General features: G+C 47.5%; 5 protein-coding genes across 5 annotated transcripts; 2 read left to right on the forward strand and 3 right to left on the reverse strand.

Moving 5' to 3' along the window:
* Positions 1-6,661: 6,661 nt before the first annotated feature.
* P175DRAFT_0477739 (uncharacterized protein) lies at positions 6,662-7,975 on the forward strand (the record flags this gene model as incomplete). The annotated part of the gene is made up of 2 exons (XM_040895330.1): positions 6,662-7,127; positions 7,179-7,975. Exons 1-2 carry the CDS (start codon positions 6,839-6,841, stop codon positions 7,973-7,975), a joined length of 1,086 nt encoding a protein of 361 aa, XP_040753357.1. The 5' UTR covers positions 6,662-6,838.
* A 691-nt stretch (positions 7,976-8,666) lies between these two features.
* On the forward strand, positions 8,667-9,398 carry P175DRAFT_0531509 (uncharacterized protein; the record flags this gene model as incomplete). The annotated part of the gene is made up of 4 exons (XM_040899880.1): positions 8,667-8,713; positions 8,773-8,781; positions 8,964-9,120; positions 9,201-9,398. 4 exons carry the CDS (start codon positions 8,667-8,669, stop codon positions 9,396-9,398), a joined length of 411 nt encoding a protein of 136 aa, XP_040753358.1.
* A 923-nt stretch (positions 9,399-10,321) lies between these two features.
* On the reverse strand, positions 10,322-14,454 carry P175DRAFT_0477742 (putative cytoskeleton assembly control protein Sla2; the record flags this gene model as incomplete). The annotated part of the gene is made up of 12 exons (XM_040895331.1): positions 14,213-14,454; positions 14,084-14,130; positions 14,000-14,017; positions 13,828-13,903; positions 13,600-13,757; positions 13,456-13,536; positions 13,341-13,398; positions 13,102-13,286; positions 11,986-13,034; positions 11,785-11,934; positions 10,515-11,729; positions 10,322-10,408 (listed from the first exon to the last, which is right to left on the reverse strand). Exons 1-12 carry the CDS (start codon positions 14,218-14,220, stop codon positions 10,322-10,324), a joined length of 3,132 nt encoding a protein of 1,043 aa, XP_040753359.1. The 5' UTR covers positions 14,221-14,454.
* A 306-nt stretch (positions 14,455-14,760) lies between these two features.
* P175DRAFT_0434792 (SMP domain-containing protein) lies at positions 14,761-17,638 on the reverse strand (the record flags this gene model as incomplete). The annotated part of the gene is made up of 2 exons (XM_040893687.1): positions 14,761-17,071; positions 17,160-17,638. The coding sequence occupies 2 exons, from the start codon at positions 17,636-17,638 to the stop codon at positions 14,761-14,763; spliced, it is 2,790 nt and encodes a 929-aa protein (XP_040753360.1).
* A 726-nt stretch (positions 17,639-18,364) lies between these two features.
* On the reverse strand, positions 18,365-23,344 carry P175DRAFT_0515992 (proteasome regulatory particle lid subunit RPN3). The gene is made up of 5 exons (XM_040898886.1): positions 22,407-23,344; positions 21,047-22,338; positions 20,878-20,979; positions 18,931-20,133; positions 18,365-18,861 (listed from the first exon to the last, which is right to left on the reverse strand). Exons 1-5 carry the CDS (start codon positions 22,903-22,905, stop codon positions 18,700-18,702), a joined length of 3,258 nt encoding a protein of 1,085 aa, XP_040753361.1. The 5' UTR covers positions 22,906-23,344; the 3' UTR covers positions 18,365-18,699.
* Between the last annotated feature and the right edge of the window lie 220 nt (positions 23,345-23,564).

Here is a 23,564-nt window from a genome sequence, read left to right on the forward strand (position 1 = left end):
CGGCTAATACCCGACCCACTATTAGTCTCCGACTCTCCGGGATCGCGAGACTAGTCCAGGATATTCCCTCTGACATATTATAGCCCTTGGACGGAAATATTTTCCGAGAATAACTATATCTTACTAGCAAAATTATGGCAAGCTTCGAGATATCCCTGCCTTAGATTAGAATCATTATAGATTCTGGCCTTCGGTAAACAAGGGACGACAACGGAGAACCAAAGTGGAGTATTAACAAGCCTGAATTATGGTTCTATCGTAATAAGAGCCTGAGTTGACGTCTATGTAGGCGTACTACATGGTGGTAAATAACAAGCCATCTCTCACTTCGGAACGGATCTTCCTGGTGTCACCCAGTTTAAGGATGTCAGGGAAGTCATACATTGCAGACTCCTACAGTTCCTTTCACGGCATGCCTATGACACAAATCGACGCTGTAAGCCAAGTGATACAGCTAAAAGTGTAAATAAACCCGTATGTTGGACTGCCTGTACCAGTCTAATGAGATATCATGCGAGAGGCCATAATTACAAGATATACTGTTTCTCCCAATAGCGATGTTTATATCTTTTCTTAATTAACTGTAATCTTGCAGGTTTGGTTGATTGCTATATAGAGATTTCCATATCATATAAATAGAGAAGACTGCACACTCTTTCTTTAGATTTAAATGAAGATGCTAGAGGGCTACGTATTGCCATTATTTTCTCTTCTAGCTGCTCACCGTGCCTTTACACTATCAAGGAATAGAAGAGCTAAGCGGTATAGTCTGCCGTGATCTTAACATCCATTCTGTAGGAACTCGAGATAGGATAAAAGAATACTATAGGTAAGCTAGGATGATCAACGCTCGTATATCAGGAGAGAATGACTCTTGGGCCCTCTCCAGGGCACGACAAGGATAATATATACTAAAAATATACCCGTGGCTATCGAGTTACCTTCAGGTAGGAAAAACCTCGAAATAGAGGCATTCAAGATTCTTTGGTCCTAAAGTCTGTATTATGAAAAGGGTCACTGGCTGGTTAGGCATCTCTCCTACGAGATATACGAGCTCTGGGTGATAATTATGATCCATACTCATCTCTAACGGCCAAGGCCAGGGACAAAGGGCTTTGCGGAGCCGCGCTATATAGCCTGCCATGTATGCTTGATAATTGTCACTTGCTCTTCCGTATACTATATGTTATTCTTTCCAACCGTCCCTTTACGTTTGGTAGCAACCAACCTAGATACACTATATAGCGATGGAACCCTCCGTAAAGAAGCACATAACCATATCATCCTCTAATAGCTCCACAGGGTGGTAAACGCAACGAAAGAAGATACCGATGTAGTAAGACCAGGATGAAAGTAAGAGAATAATACTTTTTAGAAGGCCACAACGATGACGGATGTAACAGATGAAGAGTCTACTATGCGCACCATAAAAATAGCAGTGGAAAATAATTGGAAAATAATACCGGTGAGTTGATATTGGTCCCTCTAGAGGACGAAGGTATCCCCAAATTGCTCGGCCGTATGCTTGTCTGTAGATGTGATGGCGGCACCCACCCTGTACAGCAACAGCTACGTCACAGATATAGGATATAATAATAACCTTTGGCTTGATGATGAGAGTTGCGTCCTAAGACAAGGGTAATAAGCAGAATCATAAAAGCTGTCTCATCGTATCGGCATTTAGCTGCCTATCTGATTACTTCGGCCGTCCCATGAGAGGGTCAATCGGCTTGCGTTCAATATCAGGGATAGATTTCTGCTAATTATGTTACATACCAATATCTCCAATGGCGAATGTTAGAGAACCATGTCTGTTGAGTAGACTGAAGGATGTGGCCCAACATCAACGCAGCAAAAATGATCGTGAACAAAGCGAGGCCGCCAGCGAGGAAATATACCTAACTCATAGCTTGGGGTCTAACCATCAATATAAGCGTAGCAACTATAATATAATATTTTGGATCCGGGAAGATTACTGGTTATATATATGAAGAGCTAATACAAAGTCCAATCTATCATGGGGTTACCCAGCGTATTATAACTGAATCCGAAACCAATATATCCCAGTATAAAACTCATAGCAATATCTCTAGTGGAAAGAACTGTAGCAGTTTCCGTATTCGGAGCTAATAGAATCTTGAGCTTAATTAGAGTAACTAGTCTACTCTCGCAATCAGCAAGGTAGTTGATGATCAGAACAATCAAACGGCATTATCTTAGTTTGTGATATAACCTACCCAAGCTTGAATCTATGCATAGTTAGATGATGTGATAAATCAGAGAATAGTAGCAGCCCACTAGAGTACGTATGGCATAGTGAGATGCAACCCAGGACTGAGAGCTTTAATCTACCAAAGTCTAGTCCTTGCCTTCATCATAAAAATCCATACTACGGGGCTCGAAGTCCGCCAACTATTTGTCCTACTATAGATCTTAGACTGCTGTATTGAGATACGTGTAGATAGGGAACTCTGTTTGTAGACAGATTAAACCCTTATCTACTATATTTCCTGCCTTTGCTTCTACTACTAGGAAAGAAACAGATAGGTTCCTTGGGGTAAGTTGTAGTTGGGTTTCAAGGTGATCTTCTACAAGCTGCTATTTCGGATGTTCGACAGTCTCAAAGTCTATGAATACAACCTGGCTGTGCTCCTGGGAAGGTCCTTGCACCAAGTAGGATAGATTCTTGACTAGTCGTGTGCTCGATCTATAAATCTATAGTTTAATCTGACTCTCTTACCTCTTGATTATTTACCTTTTCAATATGTAGAGGATAAACTTATGGGGAGACTTACTTGTCTTCTAGGTATATTTACTAAGGGCAGTAACACTAATGATAACTTGTTAATGTCCTCAGCTTCTCTACTGCAGCGTCCTCATTACATACTCTTCTATGGTAGTTTTTACTATCAAGCCTTTAAGCTTATTTTTCTATTGCTGTTTATTTGCAGAAAGCTCCTGATATCTTGGAGGTCAACTGGTTTACAAACCAGCTCCACGATGATTCATTCCTAGTAACACAATCATGGCTTACCTTCCCTCCTCCAGAGTGTATTATGAATGTCTTGTCATTGCCCGCACTTCCGTACGACTGATGAGGAAATTTCTTGATTTTGTCAATCGATTTAGAGACCCTGGCGTGGTTGATAGGTCTATCATCCAGCAGAAGTCCTTCGATGAAGACAGTGTTGTGCTTCTCTCAGAGTCCGCTGAAGATAGTTGAATTCTTTGGCAGGGCATTTTATTAGATAGCCTTAAAGCTAGTTGCATGCGTTTTAATTTCAGAAATGCGTATGTTCATAAATAGATAGTTTAGCTGTGGCTTTAACGTTAGTACATTGACGCGCCGCAGGTGGTGTTGCATTAGAGCTCTTGATCAAATCATTTTCGCCATTCCCAAACCAGACCCAGACATCCATATTACTATAAAAAAGCCTAACTAGAGGAAGGGGGGTCGTCATTTTAGAAGCAGAGCTATACAAGTGAAGGGATTCGTTGTATATATATGCACCCTTTCAGGATTCTATGCCACCGATCAGAATACCCAAGAGAAGTGCTAGTACCTTTAGTTTAGGACTTGAAGCAGCTGTGTATGTAGCAAGATCTGCAACCAATGAGCATTGGAATAGGGGCGTTGGGATTCCTTATGCACCTTGATATAAATTGACCTGGGGCGCTTCCATTATGTTAGATGGTTCTGTGCCTTTTCTAGGCCAATCATGTAACAACTTTCATTTTAATAAGACATAGACTACCTGGGGTATGAGGTTCTCTCTGTTATAGCTAGGCCCGAAATTCTCTTCAAAGTGTTAAGCACATTGCCAATGTCGTCGAGTTTGGAGATTTCTTTGGCTCAACAGAGATATAGATCGGCTCGATGCTGGCTTTGGATTCACTATCGCTGAGATTCGTACTATATATCCCATTTCTACAAGGATTCCAGTACATACGACCATAGGAAGTGGAAAATAGGGCTTCCCGTCCGCTCAGCCGTACTCAAGCCACTTGCCGGTCAGTTAGTAGTATGGTGGGTGACCACATGCGAATCCTGACTGTTGTATGTCTTTTATTAGTTTTTTATTTGCTGCTCCAGCCAATTCCTCCATACGTATGGTATCGTAAATGTCCCGGAAAACCCTTTCTTTCCCCTGTGTTCCATCTATTTCGCCCCAAAAGTAGAGAAGGCATTGTATACAGTGCACTCAAGAATCAGAACTGCCGGACAAAACAACTTCAGAGAAAGCTTAAATTCCGATCAGCGTGACTAAATAATTAAGATGCCCTTGCAGCTACCTAACAATTCGGGGTTGCTAACTTTGTGAAACTTGGCATAGTATGTGTTCTATATGTGGTTGAACGCGTCCTCAAGCACCATGGGGATATGCAGTCCTTCTACAAGTAGCAGGAAGACACCCAAACACAAGTGGTTCGATAATTGTGGGACAAAGGGGCAGAAGATGTCCCTAACCTCGGATTCCCAACGAATCGTCAGTGGTTATCTGCTAGAATCGGGGATTCCTAGGATCATGAGGAAAGTGCCAACTCGGACTCCAGCTATCGAAGAGCCCCAGCCCCTACCTTGTCGAACAGGTATTCTCCTATATCGGTGCGCGGTACGTGTTCTAGGACGTTCACTGAAGGTTGCTCGGTTTGATCTCGACGCATGGGGTAGCCTCTGCTACTAGAGTCAGCATCAAACTCACACGAAGATCGTATGAAATACCTGCATGGCGTTCCTGCAAGGTTAAAGGTACTCTGCAAGAGCTTCTCTATTGGCCGTGGGCGTCCATGCTCACGAAGGATGCAGCTTTGGCGTCGTTGTTGAAGATAAAGGATGAACATGGTTTTGGTTCGAAAGGTTTAGCCTTAAATAATAAGGATGAGATGATGGACTAACACAGAAATACATATTGTGCCATGTTTTTCAGTTTATTCCCACTCTCATCTACGGGATTCTATTGTCTTAATACTTTGTTCTCCGTTGGTGCCAACATTGGATACTTTCTCTAGGCGTCTACTACCCATATAAGTGTAAAATATTAATCGTCGTGTAGAATCCCATCTCAACTATTCAACTTATTGCCAACAACACCTCTATCTCTTCGAAAGACTTCCCCTAAACGTAGGTAAAGTGTTTTCTTTTTCTGAATCAACTAATGCCCACTAGTGTAGTGTAATTATCGAGCAAGAGTGCTCTCCTGATTCATATTCCAGGCAGAAAACTGGAACAGACACAACAGAAGCCCCTATGCCGGCAATGAAAACCGAGACAGATGCGACTTGTTTCACTTCTTGTCTAGGACGAAACTGAAGAAGACCGGATGAACCACTCGTATGTATTGGAAAGAGATCAGAAGCCTGGACAAATTGGGCCCCAATCTCTGCTAACTGCAGGTCAGTCCATGATATCCCCTCCATCCCCTTCAACAGGAATGGGATGAAAAGCTAAGAGAAGTGTTCTGAAAAGAAATCTCTTGAACACAGTTTTGACAAAAAATATGTATTAGCAGCCCTAATATGACATAACCTGGCTGGATCGAACGCATGAAGTCCCTCCCTCCCTCCCTCCGGCGCCCCTTCATACCTGCTTCTGTACATAAAACAAGACGAATGCCCGGAAATCCCACGGAATAAATCAGTTGCATATATCCACCCAACGATCCGCGAATGTAGTTTGCTATGGAATGGTACAAAGAAAAGGAGATGGTATCTAGATATTGGGAAAAGAAGAGCAAGTAACGCAAGAAATGGCCACAAAACGCTGAAGGAAATGGACTTCAAAAGCAATCGCCTGGGAAGTTGGGAAACTCAAATGAGTCTCCAAAACTTTGCTCGGCTAGATTCATATGGGGATATAATGTGGCTCTGGCGTACTCATCCTGAGGCTGTTGGAATAGAGTGTCGAAGGCATTCGAATCAAAGCTAGAATGCCTTTCGGATACACTACTCGAGTCAAACATGAGATTTAAATCCGGTCGATCGTCTGTGAACCCCCTAATTGCTGTGTTAGTAGGTTTTAGGACAGGATGTATAATAACAGTGAATGCGCAGGTAGGACTAGGCAATGTCAGTCTAAACCCTAGGCCATGGAAAACTATGCGATACCTAAGCTGCTATACAATGCTTACCATGATTCTTATTCACCGCAAACTTAGGGAAGGGTATCTTCAATATGTGTTATGCCGCATAAATTTCTCCCAAGCTTCTATCTAGGTCTCGAACATGTGTACTCAACATCATCAAATTGTCTTGGATGTATCTAGTAGTTGTCTCTAATTCATTAAACAAAAACCCTAGTAACCTAACTTTATTCTGCACTTTAAGAATCCTTTTAGATCTTCCATTTTTGAAGTGAATATTATCAGGCTGAAGTAAATACTCTAGTAGGAAAGCTTAACCTGTAAGGCATGCATCTTCTTTTAAAGCTATTAGATATTTTTATGAATTTTCTAAAAAAAAAAAAATCCAAATATATGTTTTAGCTAAAATTTAACTAGCTATTATCACTTTCCCAGGCCTAAGTAATGTGTTAGTGAATGGTTCTAAAGTCTTGGTGAAGGATAGCATTTCTTTGTCTGGACCGGCCACCATAATTAGCCTGGAACACCGGTGTTGCCTTTCTCTCTCTCTCTCTCTCTCTCGAAGACTAACACTTAGGAACCTTTTATCTTTCTTCTCTCCTTGTCTTTCTCTTTCTCCTTCAAATTTCTTTGTTACTTCAATCTCTGAGAATTGTATGACTCTCTAGTACTACTTGTACTTTCCTTCATCCCTCTAGTCAGCAAGACACAAGCATACACCTTCATTTCAACACTAGGAAATCAAGTCAATCCTTAAAATGGAGAACACGATGTCTCTTCTCCAGAACGCTTTCAACTCATTTCTGTTTAACATACCCCCCAAAGAGTTGGAGGACCTGCTCAAGCACCTACAGAACGCGAGAGCTCAGGAGCAGAGGCAGCCCCCGCCCAGGAATGAGAACCCCACTAATCGTATCAATCCAAGCTCAGACACTGTTCGTGGCCCTGCAGTTCGCTCCACTTTCAATTCCCGGTCTACAGCTTCTCGGGGAAGACGAATTCAGGATGGAAAGAGAAGGCCACTGAACAGTTTCATTGCTTTCAGAAGTAAGTAAGATTCTTCACTATGAAGGGAAAACAGAAAATAATATGATGCAGGTTTTTACTCTGTGATTTTCCCCGACCTTACTCAGAAAGCCAAATCAGGAATCCTTCGTTTCCTCTGGCAGAATGATCCATTCAAAGCCAAGTGGACAATCCTCGCCAAAGCCTACTCTATCATCCGTGATGACCACGACACCGAGGTGGCTCTGGAGTCTTTTCTGAACTTGAATGCCAATGTAATAGGTGTACCAGAACCAAGTCGCTACCTGGATGCAATGGGCTGGCAACTGAACGCCGAAGGCCCTCAACAGTACACAATGGCTCGAATCAGAATCACAACTCCGACAGAAGCCGAGCTTTCCACTAATTATTCGGTCAGTGACATTATCAATCACTGTTATGCGGCTGGGTACGTCTCCGAGAGCACACGTAAAAACGCCAGGACTCAGGATTTCAATGCCCCCGTTATGGCCTTTGCTGCTCAGCCTACTTCGGTTGTTCAAAGAAACAACAGCATCCAAATTTCCGGCAACCACACTCGTGTTAAAGATGACCTCAATGGACGTCCGCCGATGGAGATTACAACCCCTGACTCAACACAAGGTACGGATTCCCCGAATCTGAGTGACATGAGTCCGTTGCTCGATGAGGCTTCGTTCGAAGTGACCAATGTACCCGCCATGTATGACACCCCACAGTCTCAAGAACCGCCTGTTGAAAACGTTCTGGATCTTGAAAATATGGAACTTCCAAACTGGTACAACCCAGCTGCTCTTATGCCTTACAACGAAGCCCGGTTGATGCAGGAAACGCTCGAAACTTTCGACTTTAACCCTTTTCTGGACATCTAAGTTATCGAGTTTTCTTAAATCTTTTCTCCAAGTTGACCTTCATCTCCAGTGAAAAACATTTCACACTCCTGTATTACCACACCATAGTTTCCTTGCCTTTTTCATGTACATTACTCACATCTTTTACACCACATCAGCCCTGGCGATGGCAGACAATACCACCCCCTCAAACGAAATATGATACCCTACGAGTGGACAAGATCCTCATCTCAGCATACGAATTCATTAACTACGGCGATCAAGGACATGATTACAAAGACAACTTGTTTTGCATTTGCATGATGGCAGTTCTGTCAGATCTCGGAGCATGGGCGTGCACATCTTCTCTTTTCATCTTTTTTTTCTTATAAGGTTTCTCGGTTCTCATCTGTTTTATTTCCTTTTACCAAATTGGCTCAACCTTCATCATTATTTCTTTTTTTTTCCCCTTCGCATTGTTTTCGTTTACGGGCGACGTCGAATCACCTGGAGTGGTACTACATAATGGCTGGAAAGCTGCGACGGAGTAAGCCCCGCTTAACACTCTTGTTTCCTTTCCTTGAAAAAAAAAAAAAAACAAAAACAAACAAAAAGCCAAAAAAAAAGAGGAAAAGAAAAAGGAAAAAAAGGAAAAGAAAAGAAACTGGATTTGTCCTTTCTTTAGTTGAACGGATCACTGTCTTTCTGGGATCGATCGTGTTTCTATGGAACTATGGATGAAATCAATACGGATTGGAAATTCCACGCAGTACGCAAAATGTAGACGTACGTAGAGGGAGAGACTCGATTTACATTGTCACGACATTGACTGCAACTAGGGAACTACTGTGAGCACCACCGAGGAGACGAGAGAGAGACGAGACGACGAGATGGATAGTTAACAAAGAAACTCGCCTACATACCTTCCCCGGCAAGATGAAAGAAAGACCCGCTCTCGACCTCCCCTCCCTAGGTCCAGTTCCCCCTCCTGCTCTTCCTCCAGTATGTATCCCTACTAACGAGAAAACAGAAACGCTTCTAGTACCCAATGGGCAATGAAACGTCCCCCGCGTTTAACTTTTAACATCATCGTGGAGTCAGGACAACCATGGCACGAACGCACGCGCACCGAAAACAAAAGCCAAAGCCCGAGCCGCGAACCCAACAACCCAGAGTCTACTACCATGGTACGAGCACCGACATGGAACAAAGACCGAAACCGCTGACTTGGTTCGACTCGATCCCGGGGCTTCCTGTGGGATGGTAGGATGCGGAGTACTACATTTCTCATTCTCACCAGCAGCACAGCAGCACAGCAGCACAGCAGCACAGCAGCACAGCAGAAGTCAACCCAAGCTCGAACAGAAAACACCGAACCGGATGCTACTGGTCAAACACAAGCACAGGCCAAGTACATAAAGAACGTATGCCACTGGACCAAAAAGGTATGCATGGAACCCAGTAGGGCTGCACACTGTCTACCTAGCTACCCTAGCTACCCTAGCAGCTACCTAGTCGATCGCTAAAAGAACAAAGAAAACGGGGTTTAGGAGGGGAGTCCATCCAACCATGAATAAAACAGGGTGACCAACTATTTCATCCTCGTGATGATGCGATTCACTATCTGCGGAAATTAAGACAAGAAGGGATTAGGTTATATAGTTAATAACTTGCTAGTAGTACCTAGGTATGAAGTAAAGTGAAGACGTGAATATATATATAGATGACCATGAGCTATTCATGACTGGCAAGGCAAGGTGATGCGTAGAACTATGAAATCATCCCTTTAACTAAGATACTATGGCAGAATTCAAAGAATTTTCTGCTAAGGGAGAGATAGATACATCAGTAGATACATACATACATACATAGTATGGTGGGCAGCAGCACAACATTGTTTACCGTCTCCTTAGTGAGTTCTTTAGAGTTCTGTCGATCCAGGATGCAGACAAAGGATGCAGTTTAGTCCTGGCACAAAATTCAATCTTTCAGCCTCCTTGGTCGTTTCTGGTTAGCTATATTTACTCTGACAGCTTAGGAGCTACCGGATGGAGCGCGGGATTTCACTGGCAGTAGAGAAGAGAGGACTTGGGGAGAATAAGACTAAGGTAGTTGATAATGGTATATCCAAGTATTGACAGACAGAAGAAAATAACACAGCGAAGGTAAGGAGCTTCAACCGACGAGTCGAAATAGGAAACGAAAGAAGGAATTAAGCGAGGGAAGAAAGACCGTGCAATTACAAAGAAAATGGAAAGAAAAAAAAAAAAGAAAGGAAAGGAAGGCGTCGGATAATAGGATACGAAGACGACGAGGCCGGGGCAAATGCTATTTTACCGCCTGTATTAATCCATCACCTGTACAGCAACGACAGGAACACCGACTACTCTATTCCTCCTGGTAAGAGATCTTGCGCATCTCTCCCAGTCGTTGGCGGGCTCGTGCAAGGGAATTCTCGAGTTGAAGGATTTCAACCTGGAAAGAAAAGAGATGGTCAGTTCAGAGTTAGAATTTCACGGGGAAAATAATTGTCGATCAGGCATGCAGCCGCCCGCGAAGAAAGCAACAAAGAACACCATACCTGTTGCTCCATCTCCTGCACCTTGAACTCGTGTGAGCTGAGCTTCGCGTAATCTACCGCTTCTCCTTCATCGCGGTTCTTCTCCGCAATGATCTCCTGCACCTGCCGCACCAAAGCCCGGCAAGCAGCACCAACAGCCTTGCTGGCGGTCTCCAGGCGATCCTGGGTCTTGCTCATAAATGTTGCCTTGACACGACTAGCGGCCACTAATTGCGCTGTGCTGGCGGCTACGTCGTTACTGGCCACAATAAGCTGTTCAGGGGAGTTGCGGCCGGAGATGACGCCGTCCGCCGTCTCGATCAACGTGTTGGTCGAAGTCGCAACGGCCTTGGCGGCTGAAATGAGACCCTCCGTCCATCGGTTGTTTTTCTTGTAGAAGGCAGTTTTGGAGGAGCTTCCCCGTCCCTCGCGGACAATTTCCTGCTGCGACGCCGTGGCAGCCTTGATCAGTTCGGCGATTGCGGTGGTCACAGCAATCGCAGCCTCCAGGATCGAATCGTTGATGCGGAGTTCGTAGGTAGAGAAGCCATCGCGAGGCTTGTTCTTGAGTTTTGCGAGACGCGCCACCGCAGCTTCGATGGCGTCTGCGGCCTTGGTAAGTTCCTGGTCCACGAGATCGCCAAGGTCGCCGTTGGTGCGGAGTTTGCTGCTCTTTGGTGCAAAGGCATCCACAAGCTTCGACAGAGACTGCAGATCTCTCTGAACTTCCGAGTTGTTGTTAATGACCACGTCGGCCTTCTGGAGAGCCTCCAGTCCTTCAAGACGGAAGGACTGCAGTCCGCGGAAGAAACGAACAGTGGCCTGCGCCGACTTGCGGGCGGCATTGATCAGCTGATCGGCGCTCTTATCGTCGTTCGCGAAGCGAGTCAAACCCTTCGTGTTGCTGAGCACATCTGCAACGGCTCCGGAGAAGTTGGACACCGTGCGGATAATCTCAGCATGTGGGCTGTTAGGGCCGTCACTAATGAAGTTATTGAAAGCGGTAGAGAATTCGGTGGCGGAAGCGGAAGCCTTTTCAATCTGGGAGAGGACGTAGGAGGGAGAAGCATTCTGATTACCGCCCTGCATGGACGAGTCTAATTCATAAAGAGCATCGTCAACACGTTGGACACCAGTCTGGAGCACGGAATCAATAATATCGTTGATCTTCGAGACGGTGCTGTGCAGAACATGGTCGATCTGCGTATCCAGCGCGTTATCGACATCGCCTTGGCTCTATCGCCAAAGTTAGTTCAGGTGGTCCTCAGATACAGACCCGGGGAAAACATACCAGCTTCAGCTCCTCGAGCTCCATAAGAGCTTGTTCCATTCCGGACTTGTATACTTCAATTTCCTCATCCTTCTCACGAAGAGCAAGATCGTGGTCTCCGTTTCTCATGTCGTTATGGGAAGAGTAATCTTCCAAAGCCCGTGTCTTGTTCTACTCCATGCGTCAGTACGTTGTTCCAAAGTACTACTTTTGACAACTTACCCTGAGCGCCTCTTCCAAATCAGCCATCTCCCTGTTATACTTGGATAGCAAGGAAGAAATCTCAGTGCCCTTCTGGCGTTCGGCGTTCTCTGCGCGCTCGAGAGCAAAGCGGAGTTCTCGCTTGACCTTTTCAAGCTCCTCCTTGTTGTTGCCAGTCAGGCGATCTCGGTCGTGCAGAGCACGATCACGCTCCCGGATCATGTCAGCAAGTTCGAGATTCTTGGTCTTGAGTTCACGCTCCAGCTTCTCCCGTCGATCAATGGCTTCCTGCGCAGATGCTGCCTTCAGCTTTAGGCTCTTGGTCGTCTGGAGCAAGTCGAGATGCTCCTGTCGGAGTTGAGAGTAGAGCTTGGCCAAAGCCTCGTACTTTGTGCGCCAGGTGTTAACCTGTTCCTGAAGTAGTCGGATCTGCTCGTCCTTAGAAGCATTCTGCATGTTAATATTGTTGTTCAATTGGCTCATCTGTTCTTCCAGATCCTTCACACGACGATCATATTGTTGAAGCATTAGCTGGTCCCTTTCGTACTGTGCGCGGGCATTCAAGTTCTCCCGTTCCAGTTCAGCCAGTCGGCCTTGGGTCTGGGTCTGGTACTGTTCACGCAGCAGCTGTTCCTGGGCGAGACGCTGTTGTTCCGCCTGCAGACGCTGCTGTTCCTCAAAATCACGCTGGGCCTGCTGCTGAGCAAGGACCTGCTGCCTTTGTTGCTCTTCCCACTGCTGCTGAAGACGACGTTGCTCTGCTTCAAACTCTTCCTGCTGGCGTTGCGATTCGCTGTTCCAGAATTCATTAATCGGCTCCGGCTCAGCAGCAACCGGCTTGGGCGGAGGAGATGGTGTGACCTCAACCTCCTTGGCCGGTCGCTTCGGTAAAGCCGGTCGGTCTTCGTCCTCCGCGAGCAGGTTTGGTGGGTCTTGTGGGAGTTTTGGGATGGTGATGAGACTGGTCAGGTAGCGTAGGTTGGAACACTCGTAGTAGAATCGGACAAGGCGGTAATGTTGAGCGTCGTAACGACCATGAAGGGGAGAGAGGGCCTCAGATTCGCCCGTCGCTAATAAGATACAGGATCAGCATGTGAAGAGAGAGAGAGAGAAAAAAAAAAAAAACCGAGTCCTTACTTGTGTGCATAGCTCTCAGCATGCTAGTAATGAACTTATAGATTCCATAACTTTCCTGCACAAGAGGGACCAACGCAGAGATTCGACATTCGTTATTTGTACCAGATTGGAAATGAGAAAAGATCAGCTTCTGGAAGGCATCGATCTGGTCTTGAAGGGTCATGAGGTCCGTAATAGTCTCATATCTAGCTATTGTCAGCAAGCCAAGCATAATAAAAAAGAAGTAAAGCCTCACTTACCCTTCGTTCGGATCATTGATAGTCTTCAAACTGATATACTCCTCATACTCAAACAAGCCTATCGAAATCAATCAACCATGAAAAAAAAAAAGTAGTGTAAGAGCAGGACTCGTACCGTTGAACTCGGGGTGGTTGCGGTGGAACGTCAACTTGGATTCCAGGAAGAAAACATACTCCCTAATCAGAGGACCGTAGCCTATCCATCACACCAGTCAATATCACCTCAGGAGAAAGTTGGAGCGCGAATAGCCTTGCATACCCCGAATGCCATCTCCTCCGACACCCCTCATCAAACTATCGATCCAGTTGACATGTTGCTGCGCCTCCCGAATCACCACGGGATGCCCTTCTTGCAGGACCTTATGGATCGTGATAAGAGCTTTGAACGTTTGGACTTCATCGGCCAGCACCGGTTGGCTACCGAAGAGAGACCGTTAGCTAAGCCCGCAACAAAACAAGAACAGAAAGTCTCAAGACTGCCACATACACCTTCATACCAGCCCAGAAGGCAGCAGAAGACTTGTGATCCCATGTGTAAACGATACAACTCCGAACATGTTTTCCTAAGAGAGTGTGAGCGACGTCCGGGTCAATCGCCTTTGAAGATTATGGATCGGATCGAGGATAAGACGGGGAGGGGTGACTAGGGCAATTCATACGTTTCGGCGCGGTTTCCTCTGCGGTTCCAATCTGGTCAGTGGGTGGGCGGCAGATCTGAGAGGGGGGGAGGTCTCCAGACATACCAATACTAGTAGCTTTGCGAATGTTAATCGCCAAATCAGCTTCCGTGCTGCGGGGATAGGAGTCAGTTGTTCGCTTCGCCAGCAATTCATCGCGTCAATCATCAACTTTCAATTCGAGGGAGCACCTACCGACTCATGCTGACAGCTGCGAACCCACGAGAACCAGGGGAAAAGCCGGAGGGACCGAGGGCGGACAGCGAGCGCAGTTCAAGCAAGACCGGCGAGGGGGGAGGGGGGAGGGGGAAACGTGCGCTGGCCGGGCGATAACGAGGGATTGAAGAGTCCTTCAAGAAAAAGGGGGACACGAAGGAAAGGGAAGAGAAATTCCCCTGGGGTGAAAGAATGGAGGAAGAGGAAGAAGACGAAGCGAATGACGTTTAAGTTAGCGGGAACGCTGACGCCTGGCGGGCGATGACATGTCTTTCTCGATCCGCAGGTCTTAACTAGCGACCAACACTTCGTCATCTCGTTATTTATATATTTATATTTATATCACTATATATAACTATATAGTAACTACTGGGGCATCATCATCTCTACATCTACTCCATTCATCGCGTCTTGTAGAGGACGAAATTTATTATTCATAGGCATATCATCTTATTTACTACTCGCCAAGTAATCAAGTAGACCCTGCAAATTACGGTATATTATTAGACGTCGGATGTCATGCACCCTTATGGCTGCACTTCTTCTCGGGCCACTGGTTCATTCGCAGAAGAGAGGATCCTGAGCCCAGTCGCTTCGATATCACGGCATCGAGGTGTAGAGTGCTGGTCTGAAGCATCGTCACGCTTGCTTTCAATATTCAATGAACTCCTGGCTTCGGTATCGCCGCGTGTCAACCATGTCAACGACGAGTGGCTTTGCGCTCGAGGCTCAACAGCCGGGTTCGGTGCGAAGTCGACGGGGCTATTAGGAGCAGAGTCGTAAGGTGGTGCCTGTACAACAAGTACCTCGTCAGATTGACTCGCGCCGTTCGCTAAACCCAGCACTGGCTTTCGTCTCGGAAGGGGAGATTTCGAGTGAGGTTTTGTTTGGTTTTCCTTCAGCACTTCATTCTCCGTAAAAGGAGGTGGCGGAACTGGCTTTCGTTTCGGAAGTGAAACGGAGTTCTTCTTCCTGTTGACTTTGGCGGGTGTTGGCAGTGGAGTTCCAGGAGGGGGGAATGGATGTCCACGACCGATCGGTTCTTCCGGTGTCCCTGCCGGGCGTGACGGTCCCTGAGTGTTGGAATCCCCTTTTCCAAACACATTCCATCCCCATTTCTTTGCCATCGACGTCGCGCTGCTAAGAGAAAGGGAGGCCTGGGGCTTATGCTCCGCGGGCGTGGAAGAATTAATCGAGCGTGTGAGGGTTTCGAGCGTAGAACGTCGTCGGGCTTTATTGCTACCGAAAGACGAGCTCAAACTACCAACTGTGCTTCTCTTATTTAGTGATGAGTCACTCGTGTGGGCAGAGGACGGGCGCGTTGGCGAGGCCTTGCCGCTTCCTATTGACTCCGAAATGGAAGGCTCCCGACTTACAAAGGCCGTCTCCATTATGCCTGGGCCATCCGTTGGAGGTGAGCTATTGGGCGTTTTATTCGGTGAAGCAGGGAGTGAGCGATTTGATATTTCGATCATAGCGCTAGTAGCGTGGCTCTGATCCTCGCGCTTATAGTCAGACAGAGCTCGGTCCATTTTTCCATGGTCAGCAGTCACCACGGGATCTGCAGCGTGGGAAAATGTTTGGGAACGAATAGCTCGTGGAGGTGAAGTCCCCATCTTTCCCGGTGATGTTGACAACCCCGTCGAAGTACCCTTGTCCAAATCCACGGAGGAACGTTTGGACCCTTTGCGGGATTTGACAGGGATAGGCAGAGACTCTGCAAGAGCAGGCGCACTCATTGTGCGGTCATCCTTCGTCTTCAATACACTGATTGACTCGTCCCTCTCACCTTCTGGCCCTTGAGGACGGCTCTCAGATTCGTCGGGGATATCAACCGGTGATTCGGGTTTCGAAATATCTCGCTCCCAAATACCTCCGCGGAACCGTTGCGACAAAGTATCCAGGAAGGGGACATCGTCCCAAAAAGGCTGGACAATGCTCTCTGCTACCATCTCACGGATTTTGCTCTCAATGGTACGTAGAATGATGCCGTATGTTATCTGCTTGGAGCTGACAATAGGCTCGATATCCATGACCATGTTGGGCATGCTCTCGAAAGAAATCCAAGCTCGATTGCTTGGAGGGGGCTTGAACCGTATCAGCATGTGGCCCTCAAGTTTCTTTAACACCACTGCTAGCACAATATCCACCTCTCTAGCCTTGAATCGTTGCCCAAGATCAATACGAACAGTTGCGGATATCTCGACACGAAAGTTACCGGTGTATTGAACGTCCGTCTCAACGCAACAGTTTCCGTCAACAGTAAGATCCTTGAGTCTAGGATTGATGATGAAAGGGGCGCCATTACCCATGTCAATGCGTTGAAGACCGAGTTTACTGATAAAGTTTGGCTTATTGACACGAGAGATTTTCTTGACAATCTTCTTCCGCACAAATTCCTCCATCTCAGGGGTTCTATACAAGGCAAGGAATAATCGTCCGAGGACAGCATTGATCCATCGGGTCTGCAGTTGCTCCTCAGAGGAATGTAAACGCTGGACGAGCGTGACAATATGCTTGACATCAAATCCCTGTTGCTTGGGTGGAGCATCTGGAGGATTCCCCAGCTTCGCTTGGTTCTGCAGCATAGCGAAATAAAAGTCCTCTTTTTCAGACAGATTTTCCGAGAACAAAAAGAAGGGCGGAGTCGGGCCACCAAGATCACCTAGAGAATCCAGGCGCCGCGAAAGACTGATGGCATTTCGTTTCAGCCATAATTCCCCCTCGAGAATCTCGCCTTCTTCCCCACCGTATATACTGACATCATGATGAGCCAGGGAGATGACATATCGCACCTCTACCTGATTTACATCATCATAGAGCATCAGATGACCATGTCTGGATCCAAAGGACATTAGCACCACCACTCAAGCACGGTATAGGACCCCCCTCCCCCCCCCCCCCAAAAAAAGAAAAGAAACAATACCGAAGAACAATGTAAAACACATTTCGACCGCGTTTCCCATTCTTGGCGGTATTTTTCACCGGTTCAATTGTCGGGGTTTGCTTGCGATCGAAAAGACTCCTATACATCGTTTGGTAAACGCTTGGACTCTCCGCGGCGATTACCTCGCCTGCAGGGGTTGTCCTCTCTGGGGGTTTCCCATTAACCCCACCAGGGACATACTCCCGGCAGACAGCAAAATAGCCGGCAGCGACATCTGTTTCATGGGTGCGGTGGAATTTCTCCGCTAGCTCATCGGTGCCGGATTTGAGGCTGTACTGATCATCGTTGGAGCGACGAATAGCGGCACGAACTGATTCGCTCGCATGCTCGGGGGACGGCGGCGGTGGAGGCGGCGGAAGGATTAGATAGGAGTAAAGAAGAAACAGCAACAGGAGCAGGGGGAAGAAGGTGAGTCCCCCGAGGCAGTATATGAAGAGAAAGGAGCCGAGTAGACCCATTGGAGGAGCCAGTCGATCAGATCGCTATCCACGAGAGCTCCACAGTTACCACCACGATCATCATCATGAGGCAACGGAGGAGTGTGGGGAGAGAAAGGGACAGAAGAACGAGGGAGAGGTTAGAAAAGGCAAGACAAAAAAGAAAAAAGAGAAACCGAAACCGACAAAAAGAAAGGAAGGAAGGAAGGAGGATGGGGAAGAGGAAGAGGAAGAGGAAGAGGAAGAGGAAGAGGAAGAGGAAGAGGAAGAGGAAGAGAGGGAGAAAAAAAGACACAAGTGAGAGAGAACACGAGACAGTAAGAGTAGTTAGTGAGTACTACTACTAAGTATGACGAAGGGAACTCCGTCTGTTTCCGTACAATTAATAGGTAACTGTGGACTCGGCATCCAATGTTGCCCCGCTACTTTCGATCCTGCGTCTTAACTATCTTCAGATGAGCAAGGGATACACTTGTCTTTAGTTATCCTGGTCATTCTCCAGGGGCAAGAGATCAGAAATCAGAAATAATGAAGCAAAGCAGTTGAATATCACACTACTCTATACAAAACTTGGATACTGACGTCGATCCGGGTCAAATGACATGGCGGACTCAGGCCAACTATACCTAGACCGTGATAGCCATACGGAGTTATATACAGAGTATACCTACCACCACCCTTGGGCTATTTGTTCCACTGGTCCGGGTTTCAAAATGAACCACTATGATACTGAGGGATAAATAAAGAGTATCTGATGACTTCTATATATAATAAACCCAGGATGTCATCCATCCCCCACCCTCAGGCATTACTCCTACCCGTTCCTGCATATGTATAGAACAAAGACAAAAAAACATCTAGGCAATAATAATAATAATAATAAAACGTACATTGGCGAATAATACAAACAAAGAAATACTTGTACATAGACATTGTCGCAATGTCTGGTAGTGTGTGGGCTCGACCGTCGTGGATACATCCTCTCGAAACATCGAATCAAGGATCATGAATGGCCACGAATCTATCAAGGGAGCAGAGTCGTCTGGATTTCAATATGAAGGGAAGAAGAGGCGAGTCATGTTCTACTTTCTCCGATTCATCGCCTTCTCGCACATCTGGATCAGTCCCGTCTTTGCCTCACTGTCGGGGAAGCTACTAAGAGCAGCCACCGCTTTATCTGCGTATTCCTGAGCCAGAGCACGAGTCTGTTCAACACCATTGCTCCGGTACACCAATTCACGGGCCTAACAATCGTCCCGATTAGCCTTCCACTTTCCATCCAGGCGCCATAAGAGATTGTAGCGTAGACATACCTTCTGCACGTCTCCTTCCTTGCTGAACTTCCGTCCAACCAACGGTCCTAGCTCAGGATTCTGTTTCCAGGCAAACAGAAGCGGAGCTGTCGCAAGACCCAACTCCAAGTCCGCGCCAGCAGGTTTGCCCAGCTCCACCCCGCTGACTGTGTAATCCAGCATATCATCCACCAGCTGGAAGGCGAGTCCCAAGTTACGGCCATAGGAGTAAGCAGACTCGACAACCTCGGGGGTGCTATTTCCAAGCAGGGCAGCTGCCCGGCACGATTTGCTGATCAAACTGGCGGTTTTCAAATACGTCTTCTGCAGGTAATAAGAGATGGTCTCGTCCGTAAAGACCGGGTTCTTTTCATCCTCGGCAGTGTTCTTCAACTGCATGAACTCTCCTTCCACCAGGTTAGCAATCACAGTGGCCAACAGTTCCGTAACCTCGGGATCACGCAGACGCGCCAATGCCACAGAAGCACGTCCCAGTAGAAAGTCCCCTGCCAAAACCGCCATTTTGTTTCCAAACTGAATATTAGCAGAGTTGAACGATCGGCGAGTCACGGCATTATCGATGACATCGTCGTGGAGGAGAGAGGCGGTGTGAATCAGCTCAGTGATTTCGGCCAGTCGACGCTGGGAAGGAAGAATGTTCTCGTCGCCGACGAAGTCGTATTTAGCTTCGGCAGATGACGACGTGATAGGGTGCAGGTCTGGATTAGTATCGGCAAGAATCGAAGGCGAGCTAATGGGGTCATTCACGGGCACCGATCCAGTAGGGGCGGCGCGACCCTGCCGGGGAGTCAACGCCGTGGCCTGGGACATGAGCAGCACCAGAAGGGGACGCATATGTTTGCCCTCACTTCGAGTATAGTACTTTGCCACCTTGTCCAGCGTCGGATGACCCGATCCAAGCAGTTGGCGAATATTCTTGGTCAGAAATTTGAGCTCCTTTCCCACCATTCTCAACGGGTCGACCGAAATTCCTGGGGGAGCTTTGGGTAAGCCCTTGAAAAGGGTCTGAGCAGCAGAAACAGCGGCGCCAAAGGGAGAGACATCTTTCCGTCTAGTAGGATGGTATTTGCGTGTTTGACATTGGATCCGGTCCAAGAGAAGGTCGTCGCGAAGGCATTGCCAGCATATCGCAGGCGTCTTGGGAGTCACCGGCGAGGGCAGAACCAGCCTCCGGGCTGGAACGGGGCGAGCTTTCATGCTCAGCTTCAGCAATTAAAAAGAAGAAGAAGAAGAAGAAGAAGAAGAAGAATAGACAGAATGAAAAATGTAAAATTGGCCCAGAAATGCAAGCCTCACCCGTCCGGAGAAGGCAACCGCAGATCTAAGGCTAGCTAGGTGAGTCCGCAAATATTGAAGGAAGATTTTCTACCCGTAGGCTGGCGGTGGACCTGGACTCGGGCCGGAACGGGAGATATCAACCACCACCACACCTTATCAGACCGAGCACAAGATCTGTCCTGTCATCTACGCATCGTGAGTTGGGCGCGACACTTCCCGACAAATTTCTACAATGAATTGAAATTAATCTACGCATCTGAGAACCAGAGTTTCACAACGAGTCTTCTTGTCTAAAGGATGGAGGGAAATTACAAAGGGAGCCAGGAACAACATGCGCCTACCGACCGAATGAAAGACAAGCTGGTCGGGACACGGCGGATGAAGCTGTCCTCTGGAACAAAGGAAAAAAAGGGTTTCTGTAGAATATAGGAAACAGGAAAGACAACTGGACAATCCTATCATTGCCCATTGGCCTTCACGCACACCCGAACGACGATGAAATTGCAATAAGAACACACAAGTGGAAATGTCCCCCCGATCATCTCCTAATCCCGGGGCTAGAACATGACAGGGTGGAAAGTGAAATGGAAACCTCTGCGTGCTTATATCCATCGGCCTTCATAGCCATTAGATGGCATCGAAATCCCCTCCGGCATCCTCGTCGTCCACGTCCCCATATTGAATTTCCTTGGCTAGCTCCCGCTCGCGTTCCCTTGCCTCCTGGGCGCTCTTCAATTCAAGACGGTGCTGGTTCATCGGAAATCTCATGGCCTGACGTGAGAAGTAGTGAACAGTTAGTCACATGAGGAGTCAAAATATTTGGGGGGGGGGGGGTTACCTTGACACTCTCGTCATGGAGACTCAAGCATGCCCTGATACGCTCATGGAAAACCTCGCCAGGCTCCCTCGTAGCATATATATCACCAACCTCCTTGCTCTTCATGAATCCTCGTTCGTGATCCAGGGTCGCCTCAATAACACCGTCCCGAATGGCTTTCGCAACAATGTATTCAGCAGACTCTTCACTGTCTAGACCCAAACGAAGACAGATATCCCGAAGAGAAATGCGAGAGTAAGAAAGAGACATCATGCGGATGCCTGTCTTGATCACATTTTGTCGCAGGCGCAGGATCAGAGTGTATGTGCCATCCTTCCGGAACGTCGCACTGTGTGTATTTACAATGTTCAAAAATCCATCCAGATCACCAACGCTAACAGCTTGGACAAGCAGGAAGTAAGGGTGCATAGAACGTTCCAGAGTAGGCTGTCGGAAGATAGCACGGTCGGGAATATCTCCCATTAGAAGCTCGACGACAACCAGCAGCTTGTGGGACGCCTGGTAGAAGCCACGCGCACTGTGGCTTGAGGGTGATTTCCGAGTGGCACCAATCAAATGTCCGTGAGCATCAGTGTACTGCAATTGGATAGCACGGATACGACCAAGATAATAGAGGTAGCGAGCGATCTGGTTATTGGATGCAGATGCAGGGAAACGATTGTGCGAGATCAGCAGATCGGCCTGGGAGATATGAGAGGTAGACAAGTAGTTGCGCAGGAGGAGTGTCATGACAGTAGCTTGAGTATCGACATCCTTCCGCAGAACCGCGGTTCTAAGGGCTGCCAGCAGAGGCTGACGGATGGTAGTGACTGTTGCCGCGGGAGATGGAGGGAGAGGAGCGATTTGCTCAAAGAAAAGGGAATAATAGAAGTACACACGGGCAGCAAGAGAGTCCAGGGTACGGCGGTTTTGAGTGCGAAGGCGCTCAATCAAGCTTGTTGAAAACTTGGCCCCCTTCTGGATCTCCTTTCTGTCGTAGAGGTAAATCTGAACCAGAATAGACAAATAAGTGTCAATCTCAGGCAGAACCTCCTTAGAAGACTTCTTCTCCGTATCGACCTCCATCTTGGAGCTGGCCGCAGTTTTATCGAAAGCATCGGCTTGATCGACCGCACTGAGCAAGAAGGACGCGGCAGCACTCGACTGTGGGTAGGTCTCAGTGACGACCTCGGCAATCACGTCGGATGTGATCTGTTTGCGCATTGATGATATCGATCTCAGGACGCGGAGGGTGAATCTGGGGTCGAAATGGGCGACGGCTCGTTCGAGAAGGGTGAAATTGATCTTGATATCTAGATGTTTTGGGCAAGGCTGTTAGCCGACTCTAGCAGTCGCAGGCAATGCGTCAGGAATAACTAACCTTGGATGGCCTTGTCCTTGGGGTCGACGACCTCTGACTGAGGCTTCTGGGAATCATCGCCGTCGGCACCGTCCATCGCCACATCACCTTCCTGGTCCTGGGGATTTTCGCCGGATATCCTCGAACCCTTAGTAGGGGGCACTACAACAGTCATTTTCTCGTCACCTTTTCGATCCTTGTTGGCGTTGAATGAGGATGTAGGCCCACCTGCCGTATCCTCTCCCATCTCGACATCTTCAGAGCCATTCACGCCATTCTCCGTCGGATCTGAGCCGTTGGTGTGCGGCTGTTCCCGCTGTTCACCCATTCCGGAGTTTGAAGTGCTGTTTGAAGAAGCAGCCTTTGTAGACTTGGCCTTGTTGGCAGCAGCGCGAGTAGGCGCCGGCTTATCCTTGGTGGAGCTAGAACTCTGGGAGGTAGAACGGGCCTTCTCACCGTTAGTAGATGAAGAGGTATCTGACTTGCTGTTTGATCTCAAAGAGCGCCTCTCGGCCGGCATCTTTCTTGTCTGGAGTCCAGCTGGAAGCTTGGCTGAGCAGAATGAGGACCGCGGCACCGGAAACAGAGGAAGGGGTGAATGGAAGGCAGAGAGTCCAAGGAGACTAAGAAACAGACTCGCGAGGACAAGAAGAGCACAGATGACAACAAGGAAGACACAAAAACGAAGAGATGATGGAGGATGAAGGCTAAGAGGGTTGGGGAAGGTGGTTGATGAGGTGGTGATGTGATGTCAAGGATGGTCTTTGGATGGACAGCAAGAGAACCAGCACAGGGAGCTTAGTCAGTATCAGCAGTTGGGGAGGAAAAGGAAGCTCACCAACGGAAGGACTGGTCAGGTGCAGTTTAGCCTCACGCGCGGTCAGAATTGAGGGAAAATCAAGAAAATATTTACGAAAGTAGAGATGGCAGAGGAATGAGGAAGAGAGAAAATACGTAGTGGTTTTTCCTCCTGCTTCTTCAGAGTTCTCACAGAATAAATACTGAAGTAGGAAGAATGCGCTGGATCTGTCCTGTTTGGTCCTGTCGCCTTTGTGCCTTGCCACCTCATGATGGGCCTGAGGCAGCTAGCTTTTGTTGCAGCTTCTCTTGGCAAAACACGCGACCGGCAACCTTCCCTCCAAAAGACGCTGTTTACACACTGAACTCTCGTAACCCAAA

This window comes from Aspergillus ochraceoroseus (assembly GCF_002846915.1).
Source record: "Aspergillus ochraceoroseus IBT 24754 chromosome Unknown P175scaffold_3, whole genome shotgun sequence".
Taxonomy (NCBI): Eukaryota; Fungi; Ascomycota; class Eurotiomycetes; order Eurotiales; family Aspergillaceae; genus Aspergillus; species Aspergillus ochraceoroseus.